General features: G+C 37.1%; 4 protein-coding genes across 13 annotated transcripts in view; all 4 read right to left on the reverse strand.

The window, feature by feature from the left end:
• LOC103022226 (gastrula zinc finger protein XlCGF7.1) overlaps positions 1 to 21,916 on the reverse strand; it is a 70,920-nt gene extending 49,004 nt beyond the window's left edge. The window contains exon 1 of the mRNA XM_049482664.1: positions 21,898 to 21,916. The gene's annotated coding sequence lies outside the window, so the exon portion shown is untranslated. The remainder of the gene's footprint in view (positions 1 to 21,897) is intronic.
• The window catches only part of LOC103024826 (zinc finger protein 239), a 74,871-nt gene that overhangs the window by 36,329 nt on the left and 14,767 nt on the right, over positions 1 to 23,775 (reverse strand). For 2 of the 8 annotated variants that reach the window (XM_049482652.1, XM_049482653.1), the window contains exon 2: positions 17,883 to 20,189. The exons of 3 other annotated variants lie outside the window; for them this stretch is intronic. In XM_049482652.1, coding sequence (XP_049338609.1) covers positions 19,675 to 20,103 — 429 coding nt within the window. In that variant the 5' untranslated portion in view covers positions 20,104 to 20,189 and the 3' untranslated portion in view covers positions 17,883 to 19,674. Of the gene's footprint in view, positions 1 to 12,890; positions 14,920 to 16,674; positions 16,835 to 17,882; positions 20,190 to 21,897; positions 21,917 to 23,775 lie in introns of those variants that run through there. 3 more of the 8 variants (XM_049482647.1, XM_049482646.1, XM_022665487.2) reach the window with 3 other exon arrangements.
• LOC125803907 (zinc finger protein 79-like) lies at positions 672 to 3,166 on the reverse strand. Of its 3 annotated transcripts, none has more exons than XM_049482668.1 (2): positions 3,071 to 3,166; positions 672 to 1,827 (listed from the first exon to the last, which is right to left on the reverse strand). In XM_049482668.1, the coding sequence occupies exon 2, from the start codon at positions 1,686 to 1,688 to the stop codon at positions 1,104 to 1,106; it is 585 nt and encodes a 194-aa protein (XP_049338625.1). In that variant the 5' UTR covers positions 1,689 to 1,827; positions 3,071 to 3,166; the 3' UTR covers positions 672 to 1,103. The 3 variants fall into 3 exon arrangements, with proteins under 3 accessions (XP_049338625.1, XP_049338624.1, XP_049338626.1); XM_049482667.1 differs by having other exon boundaries at positions 672 to 1,831; positions 3,071 to 3,165; XM_049482669.1 differs by lacking the exon at positions 3,071 to 3,166 and adding an exon at positions 2,686 to 2,705 and having other exon boundaries at positions 672 to 1,831.
• Positions 4,063 to 11,726, reverse strand: LOC111191217 (gastrula zinc finger protein XlCGF7.1). Its single transcript, XM_022665490.2, has 2 exons — positions 11,531 to 11,726; positions 4,063 to 7,677 (listed from the first exon to the last, which is right to left on the reverse strand). The coding sequence occupies exon 2, from the start codon at positions 7,595 to 7,597 to the stop codon at positions 6,737 to 6,739; it is 861 nt and encodes a 286-aa protein (XP_022521211.1). The 5' UTR covers positions 7,598 to 7,677; positions 11,531 to 11,726; the 3' UTR covers positions 4,063 to 6,736.

Raw genomic sequence — 23,775 nt, forward strand, 5'->3', positions numbered from 1 at the left:
CAGTGCTTGGAGTGTAGATTAATTTTCGGCGAGATCCACGATGCATGTAGGGAGGTCGGCGTAAAAGTGCAGAGTTCCGCAGATTTTCTAGCAGTTCGGCAGGAGGAGACAGCGTGGGAATGAGCCGGAGAAGTTCGGTTGGTGTGTAACGGAAAACCATGGCCGGTGCTGAGAAATGGCAGATCCTGAAGATGGGTGGTGGTGTTGGATGTAGGTGAAGGTCTAACTGTTGAAGAAAGGAGAGCAGCAACAGCAGCGCGGAGGACAAGGGGAAAAACCGGTGAGGTTCCATGTGGAGGAGGTGGATGAAGAGGTAGCGAGGTAGCGGCTAGCCGGCGTGGTTGTCTAGCCAAGCCAGCTCAAAAACGAGGGTAGCGGTCCCAGCCAACGAGGGCCAACCGCACCGGGGTTAGATGGATGTCCGCCCGGATCTCCACCCTCGGCGAGCGGCGGTGAAAAGATGAAGATGAAATCCAGCCAGCATGCACAGATCACAGAGGAGATTCCTGGAACTTTAGCCTAGACTCAGATGGAAGTTTTACGGCAGGTAATCCAGGTAGGTGGTAGGTTTGTTGGCGGAAAGGAGGTACAGGTTGGAGGTTGGAGGTTAGAGCAGCGAGAAGCGGCAGCCAAAATGCGCCAGCGTCCTCACGCTGCTTCAGATCATCTGAATATATAATTAGATTCACAAATAAAAAAAACATTTCTGGGTGCACAGGCTCATGGTACTGAGGTAAAACCCAACAAAACTTTACAACTGGTGTTTTTAACAAAGAGAAATAAAAAGATCCTCAATCCCAACAAAAGTCACATGATTCATAGCATCAGGACTTTATGAGTGCCCATTTCATCAGTACTGATCCGCAAAGATTTGAAGAGTGATACGGTTTCTCTCCGGTGTGAATGCGCTGGTGAATTTGGAGGATGCTCAGCTGATTGATAGATTTTGGACCACATATGAAAGTGACTCAAATCTGATATAAAAAATATTTGGATTTGGAACATTCACACAGCCATGAAAAAATCAGATTTGAGTCACTTCAGCCTGGTAATGTGAACGTAGCCTTTAATGCAGCGTGTGAATGATTGTGCTCTGAGCTTTTTTAACACTTGATCACTACTAAGTGAAGTCGCTGGTGCCGCCGGAGAGCCGTCTGGAAGGTGAAGCTCTTCCCGCACTCTGAGCACTCGTACGGTTTCTCTCCGGTGTGAACTCTCTGGTGCATCGTGAGATTCCCCTGCTGAGTGAAGCTCTTCCCACAGTCTGAACACTGATACGGTTTCTCTCCGGTGTGAATCCGCTGGTGTTTTTGGAGATTAGCCTGCTGAGTAAAACTCTTCCCACAGTCTAAACAGGGAAACGGTCTCTCTCCGGTGTGAACGCGCTGGTGCGCTCGGAAATAACCCCGTTCATTAAACCTCTTCCCGCACTCCGAGCACTTGTAGGGTTTCTCTCCAGTGTGAATTCGCCGGTGGGATTTAAAATGACTAAGATGACCAAAGCTCTTACTGCAGTCTGAACAGTGATACGGTTTCTCTCCAGTGTGAATGCGCTGGTGAACTTTGAGAGAACTCTTTTGAATAAAACTCTTTCCACAGTCTGAACAGCAGTGAGGTTTTTCTCTGTTGGACATGTTGACGGGTTTTTCAGTACTGGAGGTTTGAGACTCCGTGTTCTCATGATCCATATCTCCTAATCTGAGTCCGGTGTTATTTTTGTGGAAGTGGATTAAAGATCAGATGATTTAATTATTTAAAATCAGTGGTGGCTCAGCGGTGAGAGCACTCCAGGGACGGGTTTCTTTTCTCGTCAGTACGGGTACATTCCTTTCTGAAAAAGAGAAAAGACATTAAAAGTGTTTGCAGTTTACAGGAAACGGGTTCACACTGCAGATTATCAGATTTATTACACCACATTCCACAGACGAAGAGAAGACTGATTTTTGTTTTTGTGCATCACTATCCATCCATTCATGCATCAGTTAAAGTCTGTTGATCTGTGCTTTAATGGATGCACCGTCACGACAGCCAACCATCCAGTAATAAAACCCAACAAAACTTTACAACTGGTGTTTTTAACAAAGAGAAAATGAAAAGATTTTCCATTCCCAACAAAAGTCTTGTCGTTCATAGCATTTGGACACTGTGAGTGCCCATTTCATCAGTACTGAGGGAAGTTGAAGATTAAAGATTTGAAGAGGTGTTGCGATTTAGCTGTATGACTACTCTTATCTCTCCTGCTGCTGTTTCTCGCCGTATGAGTGTTTTTATCCAAGTAAAATAGAAAAACAACAGCAAACAGCAAATCATTCACTCTTTTAAATGCTTACATTTTGAGTTTTTAAGGTCCATTTATAGTATTTGTGGAACTATTAAAAAAAGGAAGTCGTGTTAAAGTTGTTGGCGTATCTCTTTTTAAGGTCTATTGTTTAAATTCTTCAACTGTTTTACTGATAAAAAAAAAACTGATTTCTTTATATATTGTGTATATATTTTGTGGGACACACAGTAAGCCTTAATTTAAAGCCTTAATGTTTGATATATATATCAAATAATAATTATAATTACTGTAATATACATTTTTGGTCAAACCCAGCACTACTGTATATTATAAACAGTTAATGAAGAAGCACTGTGTGTGTGTGTTTATGATAATTTAGTTTTAGAGTATTTTAAAAGTTTTACCAGCAGCTTTTTCCTGATCACGAGCTTTCAGACTGTTATAGAGAATAAATACAGATTAATCACTGTGTTCATTAATAACAGGAGAAAACCACTGTCAATTACTGGTAGTTTATATCTCTGAGAATATCACAATACACTGTTTTAGTTTAGATTATACTGTAGTTTTATACAAAATATTTACAGCTTCTCTGATGATTTTATATTAATTTAATTAAAGATATTTTGAGAGACTTTTCTTCTGTTTGGTGGAATAAGAGTCCATTACTCTTCTACTTCTACTGACCCAGTGTAAAAACATTATAAACTGATTATTAACAGTATAAAGGTGTATTATAGTATATTATAGTGTAAAAAAGGGTATTATAGTGATATTAAAGTTGTTTACCTGCAGTTTTCAGGCTCACGGTTCTCTATAGTAACAGTGCGGAGCTTCTTCTTCTTTAAAGTTTTACGGCGGTTTACAGACCGACAGCAGGAGCTTTACCGCCCCCTACTGACCCGGAGTATACAGCAATACTACAGTATAGAGCAGAGCAGCGCTACTATCACCAATATCATCAATACATAAATAACAATGAACTACAAATAAATAAAAAACTAAGAAAAAACACTTTCAAATAAAATTATACTATTCAATTCTACATAAAAACAAAATAACTTGCTTTAAAACCCCTCCCATCCTTAAACTACTCGATAATAAACCTTTTATAAAGATAGATGTCTATAGTGTATACCACTTCAGTGTGAGCGCTTCAACTAAAGTTTTAGGGGGAAGATTTGTGCAGAAATGTATTATTATTATCCATTCCTAATTTCTCAGTGATATGGGGCTGAACTTAGCTTTGATTAGCTTTTATTTAATTTCATTGTTCCATTCCGCCTTAAATGCTACAGCCCCTGCTGCCTGTTACACCATTTAAGGTGGAATGGGAAAGATTAGCTAACTACTGAGACAAACTACTAGCAAACTTTTTTATGCTTTTTATGAAGAATTTTAAATCAAATCAAATCAACTTTATTTATATAGCGCATATTATAACCAATGTCACAAAGGAGCTTTACAGAAATGTGATTTTACAGAATGTGAGAATGTCCAAATTTTTTAAATCAAATTACAATTATATCGTCTAATTGTGTGAATATGTTGAACACGGGTCACATTAAAAAGAAAGTGTAACACAGCCTAAAATAAACACGTTATCTGCTGTGTTTTTTAAAACCTGCAGTTTAACCTAAATATAAAATTACAAATGTTCATTTATAAAACTAACTCAGTTTGTTTTTAGTTTTATCCTCTCATACATATTTTATAGCCATATGGATGAATTCTACAAATAATATCATTATCTCATAATAATAAAAAACATTGAAATAGTCTCATAATAAGTAACATTTAATGGTAAACACAAAAAGCATTTGTTAACAATATAAATAGAAATGTTTTCAACTCATGTTAAAAAGTGTTAAACTATTATTTAGTATTAGTACAAACAAAATGTGCACACAGGTAAAATGAGTCTAATAACAAACAATATCTGAAATACTGGAGTAATACAGGAAATGTATAGAGAAAATGCATAATTCAAATAATATATTAGTAAAAATTAAAAAGATGTTGGTATAACATTTATATATAAATATATCATGAGTTTTATGACTGAAGAGTTACAGTAGGATAGTTATTACACCACACTGTAAAGCAGAATAAATATATACATTTATGTTTAAATGATTATGAAATGATTTAAATGATGAAGAGCTACAGGCCAGAAACTCAGAATCTGATCAATTTCGCAGAATATAAAGTTCCACAGCACTGGTTAAACAGATGATTGTGTGTTATGAGTTTCCACAGCTCAAAATAAAAATATAAAGTGTGTTAATTTGATAGTTAAAAAACTATCCAGAATATATTGCACACAATTTACAATTCCTGTAGATCAGGAAAACAAGCATTAATACACTTAATAACCAAAATATACTTCATATTCACTCACACATCAAATATAGGCACACAGAAACCAGCAGTACTTTCATTAAAGGCAGAAAAGCAAATAATCTAATAAATATATCACTTCTACCAAAAGCTATAAATATCACCAGTAAACTAAAACTGGCTTATTTTAGACAATATCACAAAGACTGAAGAAATGTGTGTTTGGTAGATTATTTCTTAATTAGTTTCTCAGGGGGACGTCTGTGTAAAATATTTCACACTTCTACTCAGTAATAAAACTCCTGCATCCGGACTGCAATTATAAAAACAGGAGGACCAGTGAGGTTTTAGTCTTTTTTTTCTCAGTCACATGACATCATCACGGCGTTCAGTAGCTCCTCCATTTCCACTCACTGTTGTGTTTTTAATGTGGATCTCCGTGGAAACCGTGGAGCGTCCAAAGTGTAATTACGGTGCGCGGCAGTGGATAAATATCTATTTTATTAAAGGCGAGGAGACGAAACTCAGAGATGTGCGTCCGGACGGGACTAAAATTACCGGAGGAGCACGGAGTTCAGAGAAAAACAGTAGATAATTCAGCCTGTAATTTTCTCAGAGGACGTCTGAGAAAAACACCTACATGATCGTTCTGGACGGGAATAAAATCACAGAGGATATTTATATATATAAAAGAGAAAATTATCCAGAACCTCCTGAGAAACTAAGAGATGGGCATCTCAAGAAGATCCTCAAACACCAAACGAGGGAAAGGCAGAATAATCGGTTTGGTAAAGAAGAGATTTGGATAATTTTTTAATGGATTAAACTCAAATATTGAGCTCTGCTGCTTCTCCCACAGATACACCTTCCTTACAAACGTTTCTCCATTTAATAGAGAATCTAACAGACTTTCAAACATTATAAGATTTATTACCAACAAGCAACAAAGACACATCAGATCTACCAAACACACACTTCCTCACTTTTATGTTACTTTATAAATTATAGATTAGTATGAGGTATAAAATCACTTCAATATATAATACATGCAGACAAACCTGTTCTTATTAAAATCTGTTTTTAAGAACTAACTACACTGATGAATGTCTCTCTGTCCCCAGGCTGAGACTCTGTACAGCGCCCTCTATTGGTATTTTTAACAAAGACAGATAAAAAGATCTTCAGTTCCCAACAAAAGTCATGTGATTCATAGCATTGGGACATTTTGAGTGCCCATTTCATCAGTTCTGATCCTCAAGGATTACTGGTTCTCCTTGCTGATGAGAGAAAATTTGAACATTGAGGATTTGAAGAGATGCTCTTATCTCACTACCTTTTAACTTTTCTCCAGTAGATTTTGAGGCAAGTCTTTACATTTATAGAATAAGAAAAATAAATATAATGCAGAAGAATCCTGAAGATCTTAGACTACGTTCACATTACTCAAATCAGATTTTTTTCTCAGATTTGTCTATCTTGACGGTTCACATTCACTGTAAATGTAGGTGATCTGTATCTGTGTGTAATGTGAAATGCCTCTTTCATAATCAGATTCGGCACGTTCACACAGCCACGAAAAAAAATCAGATCTGAGCCACATTCAGCCTGGTAATGTGAACGCAGCCTAAAAGTCTGGATTCTGGTAAAATTCCACTGCTGCTACAATCAGCCAAAGAGTGAAAATAGATAGTGTGAAACAAACTTCTAAGTGTTGATCTTAGCTGACAGAATTTTGAAAGTGACGTATATAAACATTAACATTTCTGTGTTTATTTTAACACACCATATGAATGATTGTGCTCTGAGCGTTCTAATCTACGTCAAACCTACGCCGTAACCTATGCATCACCATGTACTCTATGCCATAGCCTACGCTATAGCTCGACGCTCACCTCTTTGGAAATGTAACTACATATCGCGTGACGCAGACAGACGCAACTGTGATTGGTCCATCCGGCCTCTGGTCCCCTCCCACACATTCCCGCCTTTGCGGTTTAAACTGCAGAGCCTCTGATATGCGCACACAGAAGTATAAACACGCTCTGCTATGTAGTGCATTCCCGCTGGATATGCGTAGACTATGGCGTGGGTTCGACGCAGAAGTATAAATTGGGTTTAACACTTTATCACTACGAAGTGAACGCGCTGGTGCCTCCGGAGAGCCGTCTGGAAGGTGAAGCTCTTCCCGCACTCTGAGCACTCGTACGGTTTCTCTCCGGTGTGAACTCTCTGGTGAATTTGGAGATTCCCCTGCTGGGTGAAGCTCTTGCCGCACTCCTCGCAGTGAAAGGGTTTCTCTCCAGTATGAATCCGGAGGTGTTTCTGTAGATTACCCTGCTGAGTAAAACTCTTCCCACAGTCTAAACACTGATACGGTTTCTCTCCGGTGTGAACGCGCTGGTGCGCTCGGAAATAACCCTGTTCATTAAAACTCTTCCCGCACTCCAAACACTGGTAGGGTTTCTCTCCGGTGTGAATTCGCTGGTGGGCCTGAAAGTTATTATGTTGGGTGAAACTCTTTCCGCAGACTGAGCAGTAAAACGGTTTCTCTCCACTGTGAATTCTCAGATGAGCCTGGAGGTTCCCCTGTACGGTAAAACCCTTCTGGCAGACCGGGCAGTGATACGGTTTCTCCCCTAGAAAAACACAGTCATGCTTCCTGAGAGCACCACTCTCTCTAAAGCTCCTCCCACACTCTGAGCACTGATACGGTTTCTCTCCAGTGTGAATACGCTGGTGAACTTTCAGAGCACTCTGTACAGTGAAGCACCTCCCACAGAAGACGCACTGATAGGGTTTCTCGCCGGTGTGAATGCGCTGGTGAACTCGGAGAGATCTCGGTCGAGTAAACGTCTTTCCACACTCTAAACACTCGATAGAACTTCCTTTATCTGTAGCAGTTTCTTCCTGTTTGATGGATGCAGGGATTTGGCAGGTGGAGGACGTTTCCTCAGTGCTCACGTTTATCGACTCCATATTCCTTGGAAAATGGACTTTCAATTAATTAATGTCTTTCTTGATGCGAAGTGAATCAGAATTCTGTTGGACAGGAGTTCCTAAACACAAGGAAAAACTCGTTAATTGTAAACTCAAAATGTTCAACCTATTTCTAAATGACAGTTCCTCAAGGGAAGCATTTTGTTAACATGTCTGAGATTCTCATCTCAGAAAAGAATGTATAGTTTAGGATGAGCCACAGGGCGCAAAACTTCACCAACTTCACCCGGCGGCACCACTCACCCGGAGACACTGATACCTCTTTTCCACTAACGTAGTGCTGGTGCTGGCAACGGTTCCTGTGGTGGAAAAGCTCAGAACCGTTCAGTAACTTGGAACCAGTTCCGGCACCATGCTGGAGGAAAAGTGCCCTGAACTGCTGCAACACTATCAACTCCCAAATTCCAGAGTTAAGCTGTGATTTGCCGCGAGCAAAGTTGGTTAAATCTTTGTAAAGGAAGCAGTTTGTCCCTTAAGAGTCCCCTCCAATGGACAGATGGGTGGATGAAATTTTGGGAAGTATTGGAACAGTGAGACCAATCCCTGTATTTCTGCTGTAAACTGAAAGCAATAGGGGGTTGCTAAGGTGTTGCTGTGGTATTCGTGGTGGTTTATATGGTGGTTGCTAAGGTGCTGCTATGGCATCTGTATTGGTTGCCATGTTGTGTACAAGTGGTTGTCAGGTGGTTGATAAGGTGTTGCTATAGTATCTGTAGTGGTTGCTATGTTGTTTCTATGTGGTTGCTAGGTGGTTGCTGAGCTGTTGCTATGGTGTTGATAGGGGGTTGCTAAGGTGTTGCTATGGTATCCGTAGTGGTTCATATGGTGTTGCTATGGTATCTGTTTTGGTTGCTGTGTTGTTTATAAGTGGTTGTTAGGTGGTTGATAAGTATGGAGCTAAATTAGTGCCAAAACTACGCAAATAAAGAAAACGTATTCTGTAAATATGATACTACTTGCAAACAAACACAACACGTTTTACAAATACAAAACTCGACTATCTAACACACACAGTGTGTTTTACAAACACAAAACCTGATGGTTGTAAATATATACGTAAACTTCAAATAAATACACAGCTGTTTTCTAATACATTGCTCTTTACAAACAAATATAACACATTTTACAAATGCAAAAAGCAATAAACAAGTAGAACATGATTTTCAAACATTACCGTGTCATGATTCACGAACACGCACAGCCCATTTGTAAATCACGTGACTTTTGGCACACTTTTAGCAGAGTCGCAAACTGGTGTTGAGATTTTCTCACAAATACACCCCAACTCTACAAATGCATCGCTCCAGAACAGCAGGTGGCGCTGAGGGACACTTCACAAGCTGTGGCTGCACAGCAAAGCACGCCCCGCTTCCAGCGCTCCCCATTACACTGATTAATGTGTTTAACTCTACCATTTTATACCCGATTTATACACGGTTTGGTTTGTTACAAACAGCAGAGATGTAATTATGATATAGGATGCTGTTACACATTACAAATATGAGCTTTCATGCTGAAATACTTTATATTATGCTCTTTATAATATTAATTGGAGTTTAATATTATATATATATAGATAGATAGATAGATAGATAGATAGATAGATAGATAGATCATAATACAGAGTATTTCAGCATATTGTCATTAAAAGCATTATTGCAGAAAATGAGAAATGGCTGAAATAACAAAAAATATGCAAAGCTATTAGACCTCAAATAATGCAAAGAATTGTAGATTAGATTCCAGAGGTTTTCAATTTGGTAAAATCATAGATTTTTTTTTTATACCATTTTTAAGTGGTCTTTTATTTTGTCCAGATCTATCTATCTATCTATCTATCTATCTATCTATCTATCTATCTATCTATCTATCTATCTATCTATCTATCTATCTATCTATCTATCTATCTAATTAATTTAAACACCAATTAATATTTTTTTCTTTCTTTGTTAAAGAGCATAATATAAAGTATTTCAGCATGAAAGCTCATATTTGTAATGTGTAACAGCGTCCTATATCATAATTACATCTCTGCTGTCTGTAACAAACCAAACCGTGTATAAATCGGGTATAAAATGTGATTATTGTGATTATTATAGATGTATTAAACATCTTAATCAGTGTAAATTAATGCACTGGGGAGCGCTGGAAGCGGGGCGTGCTTTGCTGTGCAGCCACAGCTTGTGAAGTGTCCCTCAGCGCCACCTGCTGTTCTGGAGCGATGCATTTGTAGAGTTGGGGTGTATTTGTGAGAAAATCTCAACACGAGTTTGCGACTGCTAAAAGTGTGCCAAAAGTCACGTGATTTACAAATGGGCTGTGCGTGTTCGTGAATCATGACACGGTAATGTTTGAAAATCATGTTCTACTTGTTTATTGCTTTTTGCATTTGTAAAATGTGTTATATTTGTTTGTAAAGAGCAATGTATTAGAAAACAGCTGTGTATTTATTTGAAGTTTACGTATATATTTACAACCATCAGGTTGTGTGTTTGTAAAACACACTGTGTGTGTTAGATAGTCGAGTTTTGTATTTGTAAAACGTGTTGTGTTTGTTTGCAAGTAGTATCATATTTACAGAATACGTTTTCTTTATTTGCGTAGTTTTGGCACTAATTTAGCTCCATAGATAAGGTGTTGCTAGGTGGTTGCTTGGTGTTGCTATGGTGTCTGTGGTAGTTGCTATAGTGTTGCTAGGTGGTTGCAAAGTAATGTGTTTGCATTAATAAGATTATAATGTGTTTGGATGTGAAACACAATAGATTTGAATTATTAGTTTAGATGTAAAGATCAGCTTCAGGAAGTGATTTATTTACTGCAGTAATAGATCTGCCACTAGAGAGCAGTGTTGTTCTCTTTTATTAAATTAAACTGTTATAATTGTTTAAAAAGTTATTTTTATAATTATAATTATGATAGCATGTTTTTATCGCAGTATATCAACACTGCATTTTGTTTTCATTGTGACATTTATTATGCACCATCACAAAAAGGGAAGCTTTCATTTTCACCGTATGGTAATGAAAATGAAAGGCCAAAAAGCTTTTTAATTTAAATTGTATTTTTTCACATATGACGCGTGCTCAAGTGAAAAATTTAACAGAAAAATTAAAGGATTTTATTTATTACTTTTTTCACACGTTTGGAAAAAGAACAGGAGGAACAGACAAGAGCAGAAAATAAAAGTAAAAGTCCGTTTTTTATTATTTTACAATTAAATGTTTTTGACTGGGATATAAAACTGTTTTAAAATGTAATAATATTATTAATGACTTAAAGATAAATAATAATACTGATAATGGTATAAAATAATAATAGTTGTTTTCCCATTTGCTTTAAACGTGTGACAAACATATATTTTGGGTTAGTTTAATCTTCTGAAGGGGGGTTTAGACTGAGTTTGAGTTGGATATTTTGATGGACCTGGCAACCCTGCTCAGCAATTTGCTGCAAAGATCCGCCCGAATTCCTCCTCATTCAGAACCAGAATCAGAACCAATATCTCGCGCTGTTTTAAGGAATTTCTATCCTAAAACATTTAAAACGCTCTGAATGAGGGAGAGAGTAGTGTCCAAACTTTTGACTGTACAGCAGTTTGCTGATAATATATTATAATTATTATAATTATTATTATATATAAACAGAGCCTCTCAGAAATAAGAGCTGTGTTTAATCTGAACAGTATAAGAGCTGCGAATATTATAAATATTATAAACACTATAAATATATGAATATAAACAGCAGCTGGCCTTCAGTATTAATACTCCTCTATACTGTAATAATAAAACTAATAATACTCCTCTTCCTCCCTGCAGCTCTAATCACCTCCTCCTCACAGTATTCACTATATATACAGTATATAATCAATATTCACTATAATCAGTATATAATCAGTGTATTAAAGCTCTTTACCTGCAGCAGCTGATCCTGATCAGAAACACTGCGGAGCTTCTTCTGCTGTATCTGTTTTTACAGACCCGCTGCTGTTGAACTACAGCGCCCCCTGCGATACTGCACTGAACTGCACCTCCATACACTATACCCAAAATATCATACCCAGAATACACTAAACCCAGACTATACTAAACCCAGGCTGTACTATACCCAGACTATACTCAACCAAGAATACACTACACCCAGAATATACTACACTCAGAATATACCATACCCAAAATATACTATACCCAGACTATACTAAACTCAGACTATACTACACTAAACCCAGAATATACTAAACCCAGAATACACTATACCCAGAATATACTATACCCAGACTATACTAAACTCAGACTATACTAAACTCAGAATATACTACACTAAACCCAGAATATACTATACCCAGAATACACTATACCCAGAATATACTATACCCAGACTATACTAAACTCAGAATATACTACACTAAACCCAGAATATACTAAACCCAGAATACACTACACCCAGAATACACTATACCCAGAATACACTATACCCAAAATATCATACCCAGAATACACTAAACCCAGACTATACTAAACCCAGACTATACTAAACTCAGAATATACTACACTAAACCCAGAATATACTAAACCCAGAATACACTACACCCAGAATATACTATACCCAGAATATACTATACCCAGACTATACTATACTCAGACTATACTAAACTCAGAATATACTACACTAAACCCAGAATATACTAAACCCAGAATACACTACACCCAGAATATACTATACCCAGAATATACTATACCCAGACTATACTATACCCAGACTATACTAAACTCAGAATATACTACACTAAACCCAGAATATACTAAACCCAGAATACACTACACCCAGAATACACTATACCCAGAATATACTATACCCAGACTATACTAAACTCAGACTATACTAAACTCAGAATATACTACACTAAACCCAGAATATACTATACCCAGAATACACTATACCCAGAATACACTATACCCAGAATATACTATACCCAGACTATAATAAACCCAGACTATACTAAACCCAGAATATACTATACCCAGACTATAATAAACCCAGACTATACTAAACCCAGAATATACTATACCCAGACTATAATAAACCCAGAATATACTATACCCAGAATATACCCACTGTTTACATCTCTACAAGTTTGCACTGCTACATTTTAATTATTATATAACTGATACCCAATACTAACTATTAACGCTGCATGATATATTATATATTTTTATTGTTGTCACGATACAACTTTATTTTTTTTATGATAAACATAGAAAAAGATGCAATAACCTCATGAATAATAGGACTTTAATACTCCAAAAAAATATTGTCATTTACACAATGGTGAACTTTGAGAGAACTCTGTACAGTGAAGCTCACAGTCTGGAGACTGAATCGGTTTCTCTCCAGTGTGAACGCGCTGATGAATTTTGTAACTCAATAACTTCATGCTGCTTTACTCCTGGTGTAAAAATTCAAGCAGTTCAGTTTGGTGGTTTGATGGTTTGTGATCATCCATCTTCCTCTTGATTATATTCCAGAGGTTTTTAATTTGGTAAAATCAAAGAAACTCATAATTTTTAAGTGTCTCTTATTTTTTCAGAGCTGTATGTGGGTGGAGTCTGGTTGGTTTTCATGTCATCAGTTCTGCGAGTTGCTTTTCCAAGTGTTGGACTTTGTTCGGTTTACGGCTCATTTCACACCTTCTATTTTAGTTCGGACCAAACCAGGTAGGAGTGAAAACTCCTGTAAATAAATCTGTAGAAGGTCTGAAATCCCACAGTATTGATCCTGTTAAACGAAGCTTCTTTCACAGTCTGAGCTTTAAAGCTCTATCTGGATGGGATAGTATCTCAGGGGGTTCAGGGTAATTTTCTCTTTTATGGGTTTTTTATCCTCTGTGATTTTATTCCCGTCCAGAACGATCATGTAGGTGTTTTTCTCAGACGTCCTCTGAGAAAATTACAGGCTGAATTATCTACTGTTTTTCTCTGAACTCCGTGCTCCTCCGGTAATTTTAGTCCCGTCCGGACGCACATCTCTGAGTTTCGTCTCCTCGCCTTTAATAAAATAGATATTTATCCACTGCCGCGCACCGTAATTACACTTTGGGCGCACCACGGTTTCCACGGAGATCCACGTTAAAAACAACACTACTGAACGCCGTGATGTCATGTGACCAAGAAAAAAGCCTAAAAACTCACTGATCCTCCTGTTTTTACAATTGCAGTCCAGATGCAGGAGTTTTATCACGGAGTAGAAGAGTTAATTAAGGTTAATTAATTAAGAGTTAATTAAAATAATCCTGTTCAGATGGGGTTTAACACGGTTTGGATGCAGTGTGAATGCGCTCGTGTCTCCGGAGAGCAGTCTGGAAAGTGAAGTTTTTTCCACAGTCTGAGCAGAGATACGGTTTCTCTCCAGTGTGAATGCGCTGGTGTCGTTGAAAAGCAGTTTGGAAAGTGAATTTTCTCCCGCACTCCGGACAGTGATACGGTTTCTCTCTGGTGTGAACGCTCTGGTGTCTCTGGAGGTTCGCCTTCATAGTAAAGCTCTTCCCGCACTCTGAGCACTGATACGGTTTCTCTCCAGTATGAATTCGCTGATGTTTTACTAGACTACACTGTACAGTAAAACTCCTCCCACATTCTGAGCACTGATACGGTTTCTGACCAGTGTGAACGCGCTGGTGGGTTCGGAAATGGCTCTGCTGAGTAAAACTCTTTCCACAGTCTGAACACTGATAGGGTTTCTCTCCGGTGTGAATGCGCTGGTGTGTTTGGAAATTATTATGTTTGGTAAAACTCTTCCCACACTCTGAGCAATAAAACGGTTTCTCTCCAGTGTGAACGCGCCGGTGCGCCTGTAGATTCCCCTGTACGGTAAAACCCTTTCCACAGTCGGCACAGTGATACGGTTTCTCCCCTATATAATCACAATCGTGCTTTTTCAGGGCACCACTGTCTCTAAAGCTCCTCCCACACTCTGAGCACTGATACGGTTTCTCTCCAGTGTGAATGCGCTGGTGAACTTTCAGAGCACTCTGTACAGTGAAGCTCCTCCCACAGTCTGGACACTGATATGGTTTCTCTCCGGTGTGAATGCGCTGGTGAATTTTGAGAGATCTCAGCTGATTAAAACTCTTTCCACACTCTGAGCACTCGATGAGCTTCACTTTACCTGGGAGTTTGGGTCTGATAGAAGAGGACGTTTCCTGAACGATAGAGTTTATAGACTCCATATTCCCACATTTAACATTTAATTCTCTTAAAGAGTTCTGGGAATTAAAAAAAAAAGAAATCCAAAGAAGTTGTTCCTTCCTGAAAGAGAAAAACAGGAAAAGTAGTTCATTACAACAACAAAAATATTTTGACCTTATCTGTTATTAACCACTGATACAGAACTGAAAAATCACTTAATCAAGGCGATTGAATGTTTCAAAGAGTTGTAAAGGCAGCAGAAATTTGTGTATACTCTGTATAACCTGATGCTGTTTCTGGATAAAACCATGTCACAATGTCTGGGCTGAAATCTCACGAACCACTGAGCAAAGTTCTTCCAGAGCATCGCTCAAAATTATGAGAGGCAGCGTTTAGATTATATGCACTAGTGCTGGGCGATATGGGAAAAATCATATATTACGATATGGATTTTTTTACATCATGATAACGATATATATCATGATATCACATTAAAGTATGTTTTCAGTTATTCTTCGAAAGATATGACAAAATAATATAATTGCTTACTTTTTTCCAACTTTATTTCAAAGCGACATTAAACCCAACTTTCACAAATGAGAATTACTACCTTTTAGTGCAGCAATATATATATATATATATATATCAAATAAATGAAAACAGATGAGGTAGATGCAGTAGCTGATTATTTAAAAGAACAATGCGTCTCCATTGTTCAACTCTAATGAGTTTAATAACGTAAAGCACGTGACCCTCAAATAACGTAAAGCAGCGACACGTCCCAAAACCACATTATGAAGCTTTTTTTGTGAAGATTACTTTATTATCACTTATATAAACTGAGTTTATGCAAAGTGACCACGCCAATACATTTCATCAAAGCCTACTTTATATATTTGCATGAATAATTGATGAAATTACTGTAGAAACAATAGAAACGATAGAAGGTAAGCAGCACGATAGACACTTTTCTTTCATCCCCACGATATTTATCCTCATATCACACAGCACTATATGCAGCTGGTAAATAAATAGATTTTTGTTTGTTTAATGGTTTGCTTTTATTTTGTAGTTTTATTGTTTCCCTGTTTATTTTTTTCCCAATTATTTATTCATCATCTTTTTTACAAGAGCACATGTAAAAAAAGCACAAAGAACATTTTAAAATAGCACCACCTGAATATAACAAAAATATATATATATAAGTATCAGATGTTAAGCAAGTAAAATGTAACTAAAACAAAAACAAAGCGAAGCAACTGATAAGGAAACAGTACTCATCTTGTTTTTTCACACAGTCAAAGTAAAGCAAATTATAGAAATAAAGCAAATAATGGTAAATGGCTCCCCCTCATTCTCCCAAAAAATATTATTGTATTTTTAAAGACAGTAAGTGATCTGTTCTAATCCTACAGTTTTATTCAGATTTTATTAAAGAGGTTAAATGTTGGAAGTCTTTCCTGTTCACACTTCAGCAGGATTCATTTCTTCGCTGTATATGATATTATGAGTCTATTATCTCTTCAGGATCGATATCAAATAAGATCCTGTTTATTTAAAGCTTTTTAAATTGAGACAGTGTGAGAGAGAGAGCTGCTACAGAAATAATATTCCTCACCCTGACACGAGGTACAGAGTAAAGCTTTATAACTTTTTTATTTAACTAAATTACTAAATATTAGTAATAAACACACACTCCTGAGATAAAAATCAGCTTTACTTTTACCTTCTGTTTATTTATTTATTTACAGCAGCAGGTCAGCTGTTCACCAGATATTTATTATTTAGTTTATTACTAAAACATCTCCTTACAGATTCTACAGGTTATTAAAAACAGTTTATAATCAGTATAAATTGTATATTATATTTATTTACCTGCAGCAGATCCTGATTCTCTACAGAAACACTGCGGATCTTCTTCTGCTCTGAACTTCAGTGTATTTTTAGAATCACTTTTACACAACTAGCGCCCCTACAGGCCTGGAGGAGAAGTTTACACTGGAGCAGATATGCTTCTGTATCTCATTCCTCCAGTCTTAATGTGAATCTGAATCTGAATTAAGGCTGAATTCCATTATTTTGCACCTATTATTTCATTTTTGCACCTCAAAAGTTTTTTTAGTTTAGTTTAGTTTATTTCGGTTTTGCAAAACATGTACAGGGCCATCTAAAAAAATTAGAATATCTCTGAAAAGGTACTTTATTTCAGTAATTTAGTTGAAAATGTAAATCTCATATATTATATAGATGTATTAAACACAGAGTGATCTATTTTAAGAGCTTATTTCTTTTATTAGTGATGATTTTGGTTTACAGCCAATTAAAACCCAAAAAATCAGTGTCTCAGAAAATTAGAATATTATATAAGACCAATTGGTACTTTTGGTATGCAGTACTGTGGGCAGTGTGCCAAATCCTGCTGGAAAATGAAATCCTATAAAAATCTCTATAAAAGTAGTTTTCAGCAGAGTGAAGCTGTAAGATATGAAGTGCTGTAAGATTTTGTGGGAAAACAAAACTGCACTGACTTTAGACTTGATAATAAAACTCAGTGGATCAACACCAGCAGATGACAGACATGACTCTCCAAACCCTCACTGATTGGTGGAAACTTCACTCTAGACCTCGAGCAGTTTGGACTGTGTGTCTCTCCACTCTTCCTCCAGACTCTGATCCCTTCATTTACTTTAATGAAATGTAAAATTTACTGATGATCAGTGATGGTTTGGAGAGACATGTCTGTCATCTGCTGGTAAGAGAAAAAACACATTCTATATCTTACAATTAAACAAATCAATACAAACCAAAAAGGTATAAACTGAAGCTTTAGCATATTAAGCCTATTCTATTCTCTGTGTTTCTGAGTCTTATCCTAGTTATTATGATGATTAAAGTGTGAATGTGCTGTAAGTGTGTAAATGCTGCTGCAGTAGAGTAACAGCAGTAACTCCATCTGTTCCACCACTGATTTAATAAAGAATTAGAGCTTAGAAATGTATATCTTTTATAATCCATTTCCATTCAAGCTCAGTTTATTTTCTTTACTATTTTCCAGCTGTAAAAACTGAAGAAAAAAATAGGCCTTTTTTTTAACAATGCTTATTGTTTTTTCAGTTTTTAATTTTATTGTTTTCCTGAAAGTCCCTGGCAGTTTATTACAGGGTTCAAACACTTTTTAACCAATATATTTCCATGATATTTTCATGACGTTTCTATGCATTCAAGGCAAATTTCCATTACCATAATTTTTTTTAAAACATCAGCGCAGACAATAAAACCAAAAAATACACTAAAACTGTAATTAAAACTGATTATAGCAGGTCTACAATGAATCAGATAAAAATGTTGAAACACAATCTTTAATAATAAAATGTGTGTCAGATCCTGAGAGCTCCATTGTGTTAAAATGAGTTAATTTACTGAATTAACTCTTTTTTTTTTTTTTAGCTCAAAATACATTTTCTCCATCGATAAACTGAAACACTGAGATTTGAAAAGCAAATTTCCATGATTTTTCCAAAACTTTAAATATATATTTTTCCAAAACTCATCCAGGCCTGGAAATTCTCTGACTTTTCCAGGTCTTTCAGGACTGTATGAACCCTGATATTACTGAATTGTGTACACTGAGTTTTGTACCATTTCCAGGTTCTGACTGAACCTTTAGAGCTTAAATGGCAAGAAATAAGTATTCAGTACTTCATCACAAAGTATCAGTGTCAAAGTTTCAAACATGACATTACATTTCAAATTTCAAAGACCACAAGACCAGGTTTGACACATTTTACATGTAATTAATGATATAAATTATACATGATACAATTTATCACCCAGTACATGAAATGTCACAGAAAGATACATAAGTGAAAATTTTCAATTGAAATGAAAAAATAAATCAGTATTTTGTCAGATTGTGATGTTTAACATTAAATTCTCTATAAACACTGTGTTTAATCTGTCTTTATATCATTATCTGTAATTGTTTCTTTACATCTGCAGAGATTATAGCAGGTCATACTCATACTGAATAAAGGATTTATATGGAAACTCTTTAGCCTCCAGAAAAGCCATAAACCCTATGCAGATGGGTTATTTTCTCAGGGGGTTCTGGGTAATTTTCTCTTTTATGTTTATTTTTTTTATCCTCTGTGATTTTATTCCCGTCCAGAACGATCATGTAGGTGTTTTTCTCAGACGTCCTCTGAGAAAATTACAGGCTGAATTATCTACTGTTTTTCTCTGAACTCCGTGCTCCTCCGGTAATTTTAGTCCCATCCGGACGCACATCTCTGAGTTTCGTCTCCTCGCCTTTAATAAAATAGGTATTTGTTAAGCACCTGGTGGGACAATTAAGGAAATTAAATAATTGGTAGTTGTTGCTGAGGAGTGAAGAGAAAACTTTAGAATGTCTGGAGAATCCCTGTTCTTCTCAGCGTTTTAGAGCGGCATGGTGTTTCCATGTGGACACGGATATTTTTAAAAACAAAAACAAAAAACTCTGTTTTTTTTTTTTTTTTTAAATATCTGGATTCTTGTGGACGGGACCTAAAACACTTTCCACTCTCTGAACACCTGTAACATCTCCATTTACCTGTAGTCTGTTATTTTTATCTGATAAATGTGATCATATGGTGAATAAAGGTGGATGTTTTTTGAGTTTTGCAGCTTCTAGTCTTTTCATCCCCAAATTTAACCTCCAATTTTACCAGTAAAGAGGAAAAAAGGTGGTTTTGTTTCTTTGTGTGTTTGGAGAATTAAATAAGAAGCTTTAACTCGTCCATTTTTTCACGCGTAAGATCTTTACATTACGTCCTTTTCTTCTTTATCCTCAGGGTTTAATGTGACGCTGCTCCACAGTTTTTCTCTAGAACAGCTTCAGCTCTGCTGAGGAGTTTTCTCACCGGGTTCAGGAGAGTCTTCCTCTGGATTCTCCAGCGTTTCTTCAGAATCGGATTTGTACATCCTGAAGAAAACTCCGGGCAGTTCTCTGCGCAGGGTTCTGGAGCTGATGTTACAGCCGTACTCTGTTCTGAGATCAGTGGCGATGGATTCTGCAGAGAGTTTACGATCTCTCTGAACGATGTGTCTCACCATCCGCTGAACCCGATCCGTCATTTTCCGAGGTCGACCGCTTCTAGGCTGCGTCGCCGTCGTTCCCAACTGCTTCCACTTCCGTATGATCCCACTGACGGTCGTCTGGGGGATATTCAGTAGTGAGGAAATTTCACGACTGGATTTGCTGCACAGGTGGCATCCGATCACCATTCCACGCTGGAACTCACTGAGCTCCTGAGAGCGACCCATCCTCTGCTGGATTTATAATATTTGTAATAATTTCAGCAGTATTATTGAGTTCCAGCTGCAGGAGAAGAACGGGGTGAATTTCTCTCCTGAAAAACAAACAAATTTAAAACAGTAAATAGTGTTTGGTGTTTGTGGATAACCCACTACCTGCCAGTGAGATCTGCAATTAAGATATTTTTAAAAACGGAGGATTTTGCCTCCGTTTTCAGAAATATCTTCGTCCATACGAAAACACCATACCACTCAAAAACGCTACAATAAATAGGGATTCTCTAGACATTTGGAAGGAAAAAAACGGAGCTTTTCGAAAACGCCTTCCAAATGTCTAGAGAATCCCTGACAAAAACCTCACTGTTTTTAAAAAAGTTTGACTGCGGGACAGATATTTTCCAAGCCATTTCGTGGCCACAAAAAAAAATTAAGTGTTTTTTAAAATGAAGTGTAATGGGATGTAGTGCTGCTACAGACTAGTAGCTCTCCAGCCCAGAGGGTTGTTGAACCCAATTGCAGAACAGCTGATCTCAAGCAGGTAAACCCAAGAAGAAATAAATAAATAAACACACAGCTCCTCACGTATGATCGAACCCGTGTCGTCAGGGTCACGATCCAATACACTACCGCTGCCCCGGATAGTGAATTGGGACACGGCCAGGAAAAAAATAACGCCCTTATAAGGAGATAGAGAGCGGGTGGAAACTAAAGTCACGTCGAGTGACAGAGAGAGAGAGAGACAGGGGGGGAGGAATGTAAAAAAAAGCTAAGCAGAGAAGCTTTTTTTTTTTTTTATTGTTTATTATAGTTCAAACAAATAACCTCACAGGCCTAATGTTTCAAGCTTGCAGGCCATCTTTTCCGACCCCTGCTCTATCCTGCGGGACACTGGGGTTCAATTCTCTGGGTGACTGAATCCTGCTCTACACCAATAAGGGAACTCCTAACACGACATTTGTGCATTTCTTTTATAGGAATAACCTTATAAATTGCTCTGGATAAAAGCGTCAAATAATGGCCATGAATTAAAATAAATAAATTAAAAAAAAAATAAAATAAATAATGTTTAAAAAAGTGTAAAACATTTAAAGAATTGGCATACACTTTCCTGATGCTGTTTCTGCTCTTCACCATGTCTATACTGTATGTGTAAGGTTTAAATCTCAGATCTCTGGCTCTGATATACTGATCTCTAATTATTAACTAACAAAACTCCCTTTATAAAAATGTCTAATAGACATAATATCAAACAGTAGTCATGTAATAACTAATCTAATATTTTAATCAGCAGTATTTTTTATGACATGGTGTATAGATAGTAAACTCTATTAAAGTTTAAATAAAGTCATGTTTTTCTATGGATTATGTGTTAATATAGTAATCAGGTAAGTGTGATGTAGGGATCAAAGATTATAAATCTTAAATCAGAGTTTTATACTGATCTAAAGTTCTGGAATAATTCTTCACACTAGACATCAAGCGGCTTGGACTGTATATAAACAAACAATGAGATGAATTGTGTATACACTACAGTATATCCACTAGGGTTCATCGTTTGTACAGTAATCATATTTTATATTTAATGTATTCTATGTATTTTTATATTTCAGACCTGGGTTACCCATCTCTAGTAGTTCATAAATAAAAAAACACACACACAATAATTAAACTACGGTTCACTATAACTAACAGCTATATCTCCTCAGGTAAACACTGACCACATCATCTCCTCCTCCTTACAGATTCTACAGGTCAGTATTTAATATGTAAACAGTATATAATCAGCATATTATAGATCTTTACCTGCAGCAGATCCTGATTCCCTACAGCAAACTGTAACAGTAGATAAATGTTATTTCAGAAATAAAAGTCCACAGATTCCGGAGCAGCAGCTGCTTCTTCTTCTGGTTTGGAGATTCTGGGCGGCAGATGAACTACAGGTGCGGTACCGCCACCTACTGTTATACAGATCATACCGATTGTAAATATTGTAGATTGTGAAAAATGTGTTTTCAATTGATTTCCAGAGAAATAAGCTGCAACCAAACTCACACGTACAGTTCACTGTAACAACTCCAGAATTCAACATATAAAATAATATACATATTTAGAATGTATTCAACTTTAGGAGAATAAAAGGGCAACAAAACATTAAGGGAAATGAATAGAAGCAAAATAATGTGTTTCTGTCCCAAAGCCTTTACTCCTCCATAAAACATGGTCCACCTTAAAAAGTCGAAATACCAATAATTCGGTAGTAGAGAGCAAAATTGGGCCATTAAATTAGTTTTTATACACTGAGAATAAATTGCCTGTTCTGAGTATTTCCAGTTGCCCTAACTCCGGATTATCAAACTGTCAAACAAGAATTTGACACCAAATTATGAAAATAGAACTATTAGTCTGTGAATAGCATAAAGCACTAGGGATATGCAAAAGAAATATTAAGTGATATAAAATATATATATATATATATATATATATATATATATTTTTAGCATGTGTTCCAGTAGAGCTTTAATACAGTCTTCAATATAAAATATACAATGTAAAAAAACATAATAAGAAAAAAAAAACACTGAATGAGAGAGAAGAGGTGTCTAAACTTTTGACTGTTACTGTATTGAGTAGTTAATACAAAGTTTCAAACATGACAATACATTTCAAATAAGATCAAACATTACAAGGTTTGACACATTTTACATTTAATTAATGAAAAAATATAAAAAATCAGATTTGAGCAATGTGGCGTGTAATGGGAACGAAGCCAAAGTGACTTACATCTGATTTATAAAAATCTAATTCGGCACATTCACATAGCCATGAGCTACTTTGTAATGTGACCTTACAGGGAGTACAGAAGCCTGGTTGAGGAATTTGTGATGTGGTGCAAGATGAACCATCTGCAGCTGAACATCTCCAAAACCAAGGAGATGTGCATAGACCAGGCCCTCTGCTCAGCGGCCAATCTCCATCGAGGGGGTCGATGTGGAAGTGGTCAAGTCCTACAGATACCTTGGTGTGCACCTGGACGATAGGCTGGACTGGTCAGTGAACACTGACTCCCTCTACAGGAAGGCTCAGAGCAGACTGTACTTCCTCAGAAGGCTCAGGGCTTTCAACATCTGCCAGAAACTCCTGCTGATGTTCTACCAGTCTGTGGTAGCCAGCGTCCTCTTTTACACTGTTGTGTGTTGGGGAGGCAGCATCAGCAAGAGGGATGCTGGACGACTGAACAGGCTGGTGAGGAAAGCTGGTTCTGTGCTGGGATTAGAGCTGGAGTCCTTAACACCACTGGCAGAGAGGAGAGCCCTCAGCAAGCTGCTGAACATCATGGACAATGTTCACCACCCTCTGCACAGCACCATCACCAGGCAGAGGAGCTCATTCAGCGGCAGACTGCTGTCCCAGTCCTGCTCCACAGACAGACTCCGAAAGTCTTTTGTTCCTCAGGCCATAAGACTGTTCAACTCCTCTCAGCACAGCAAACTAAAGACTCTGTGAAACTTTTTCATTCCGGCCACTCTGGCCACACCATGGACACACCCCCAGCTATGGACACACTCTCAGACTTGCTGATGCCTAGAACACTTTTTATAGTTCTACCATATTTTGCACTAGTAGTTCATTCACTAGTTAATTCATCTACTGTTTATGTATCTTTTGCACTGCTTAATTTAA

The sequence above is a fragment of the Astyanax mexicanus genome, chromosome 8 (assembly GCF_023375975.1).
Source record: "Astyanax mexicanus isolate ESR-SI-001 chromosome 8, AstMex3_surface, whole genome shotgun sequence".
In the NCBI taxonomy this organism is placed as follows: domain Eukaryota; kingdom Metazoa; phylum Chordata; class Actinopteri; order Characiformes; family Acestrorhamphidae; genus Astyanax; species Astyanax mexicanus.

Coding starts and splice junctions, on each gene's coding strand:
- LOC125803907 (XM_049482668.1), bottom strand. CDS start 1,688: ATGGATCATGAGAACACGGAGTCTCAAACCTCCAGTACTGAAAAACCC.
- LOC111191217 (XM_022665490.2), bottom strand. CDS start 7,597: ATGGAGTCGATAAACGTGAGCACTGAGGAAACGTCCTCCACCTGCCAA.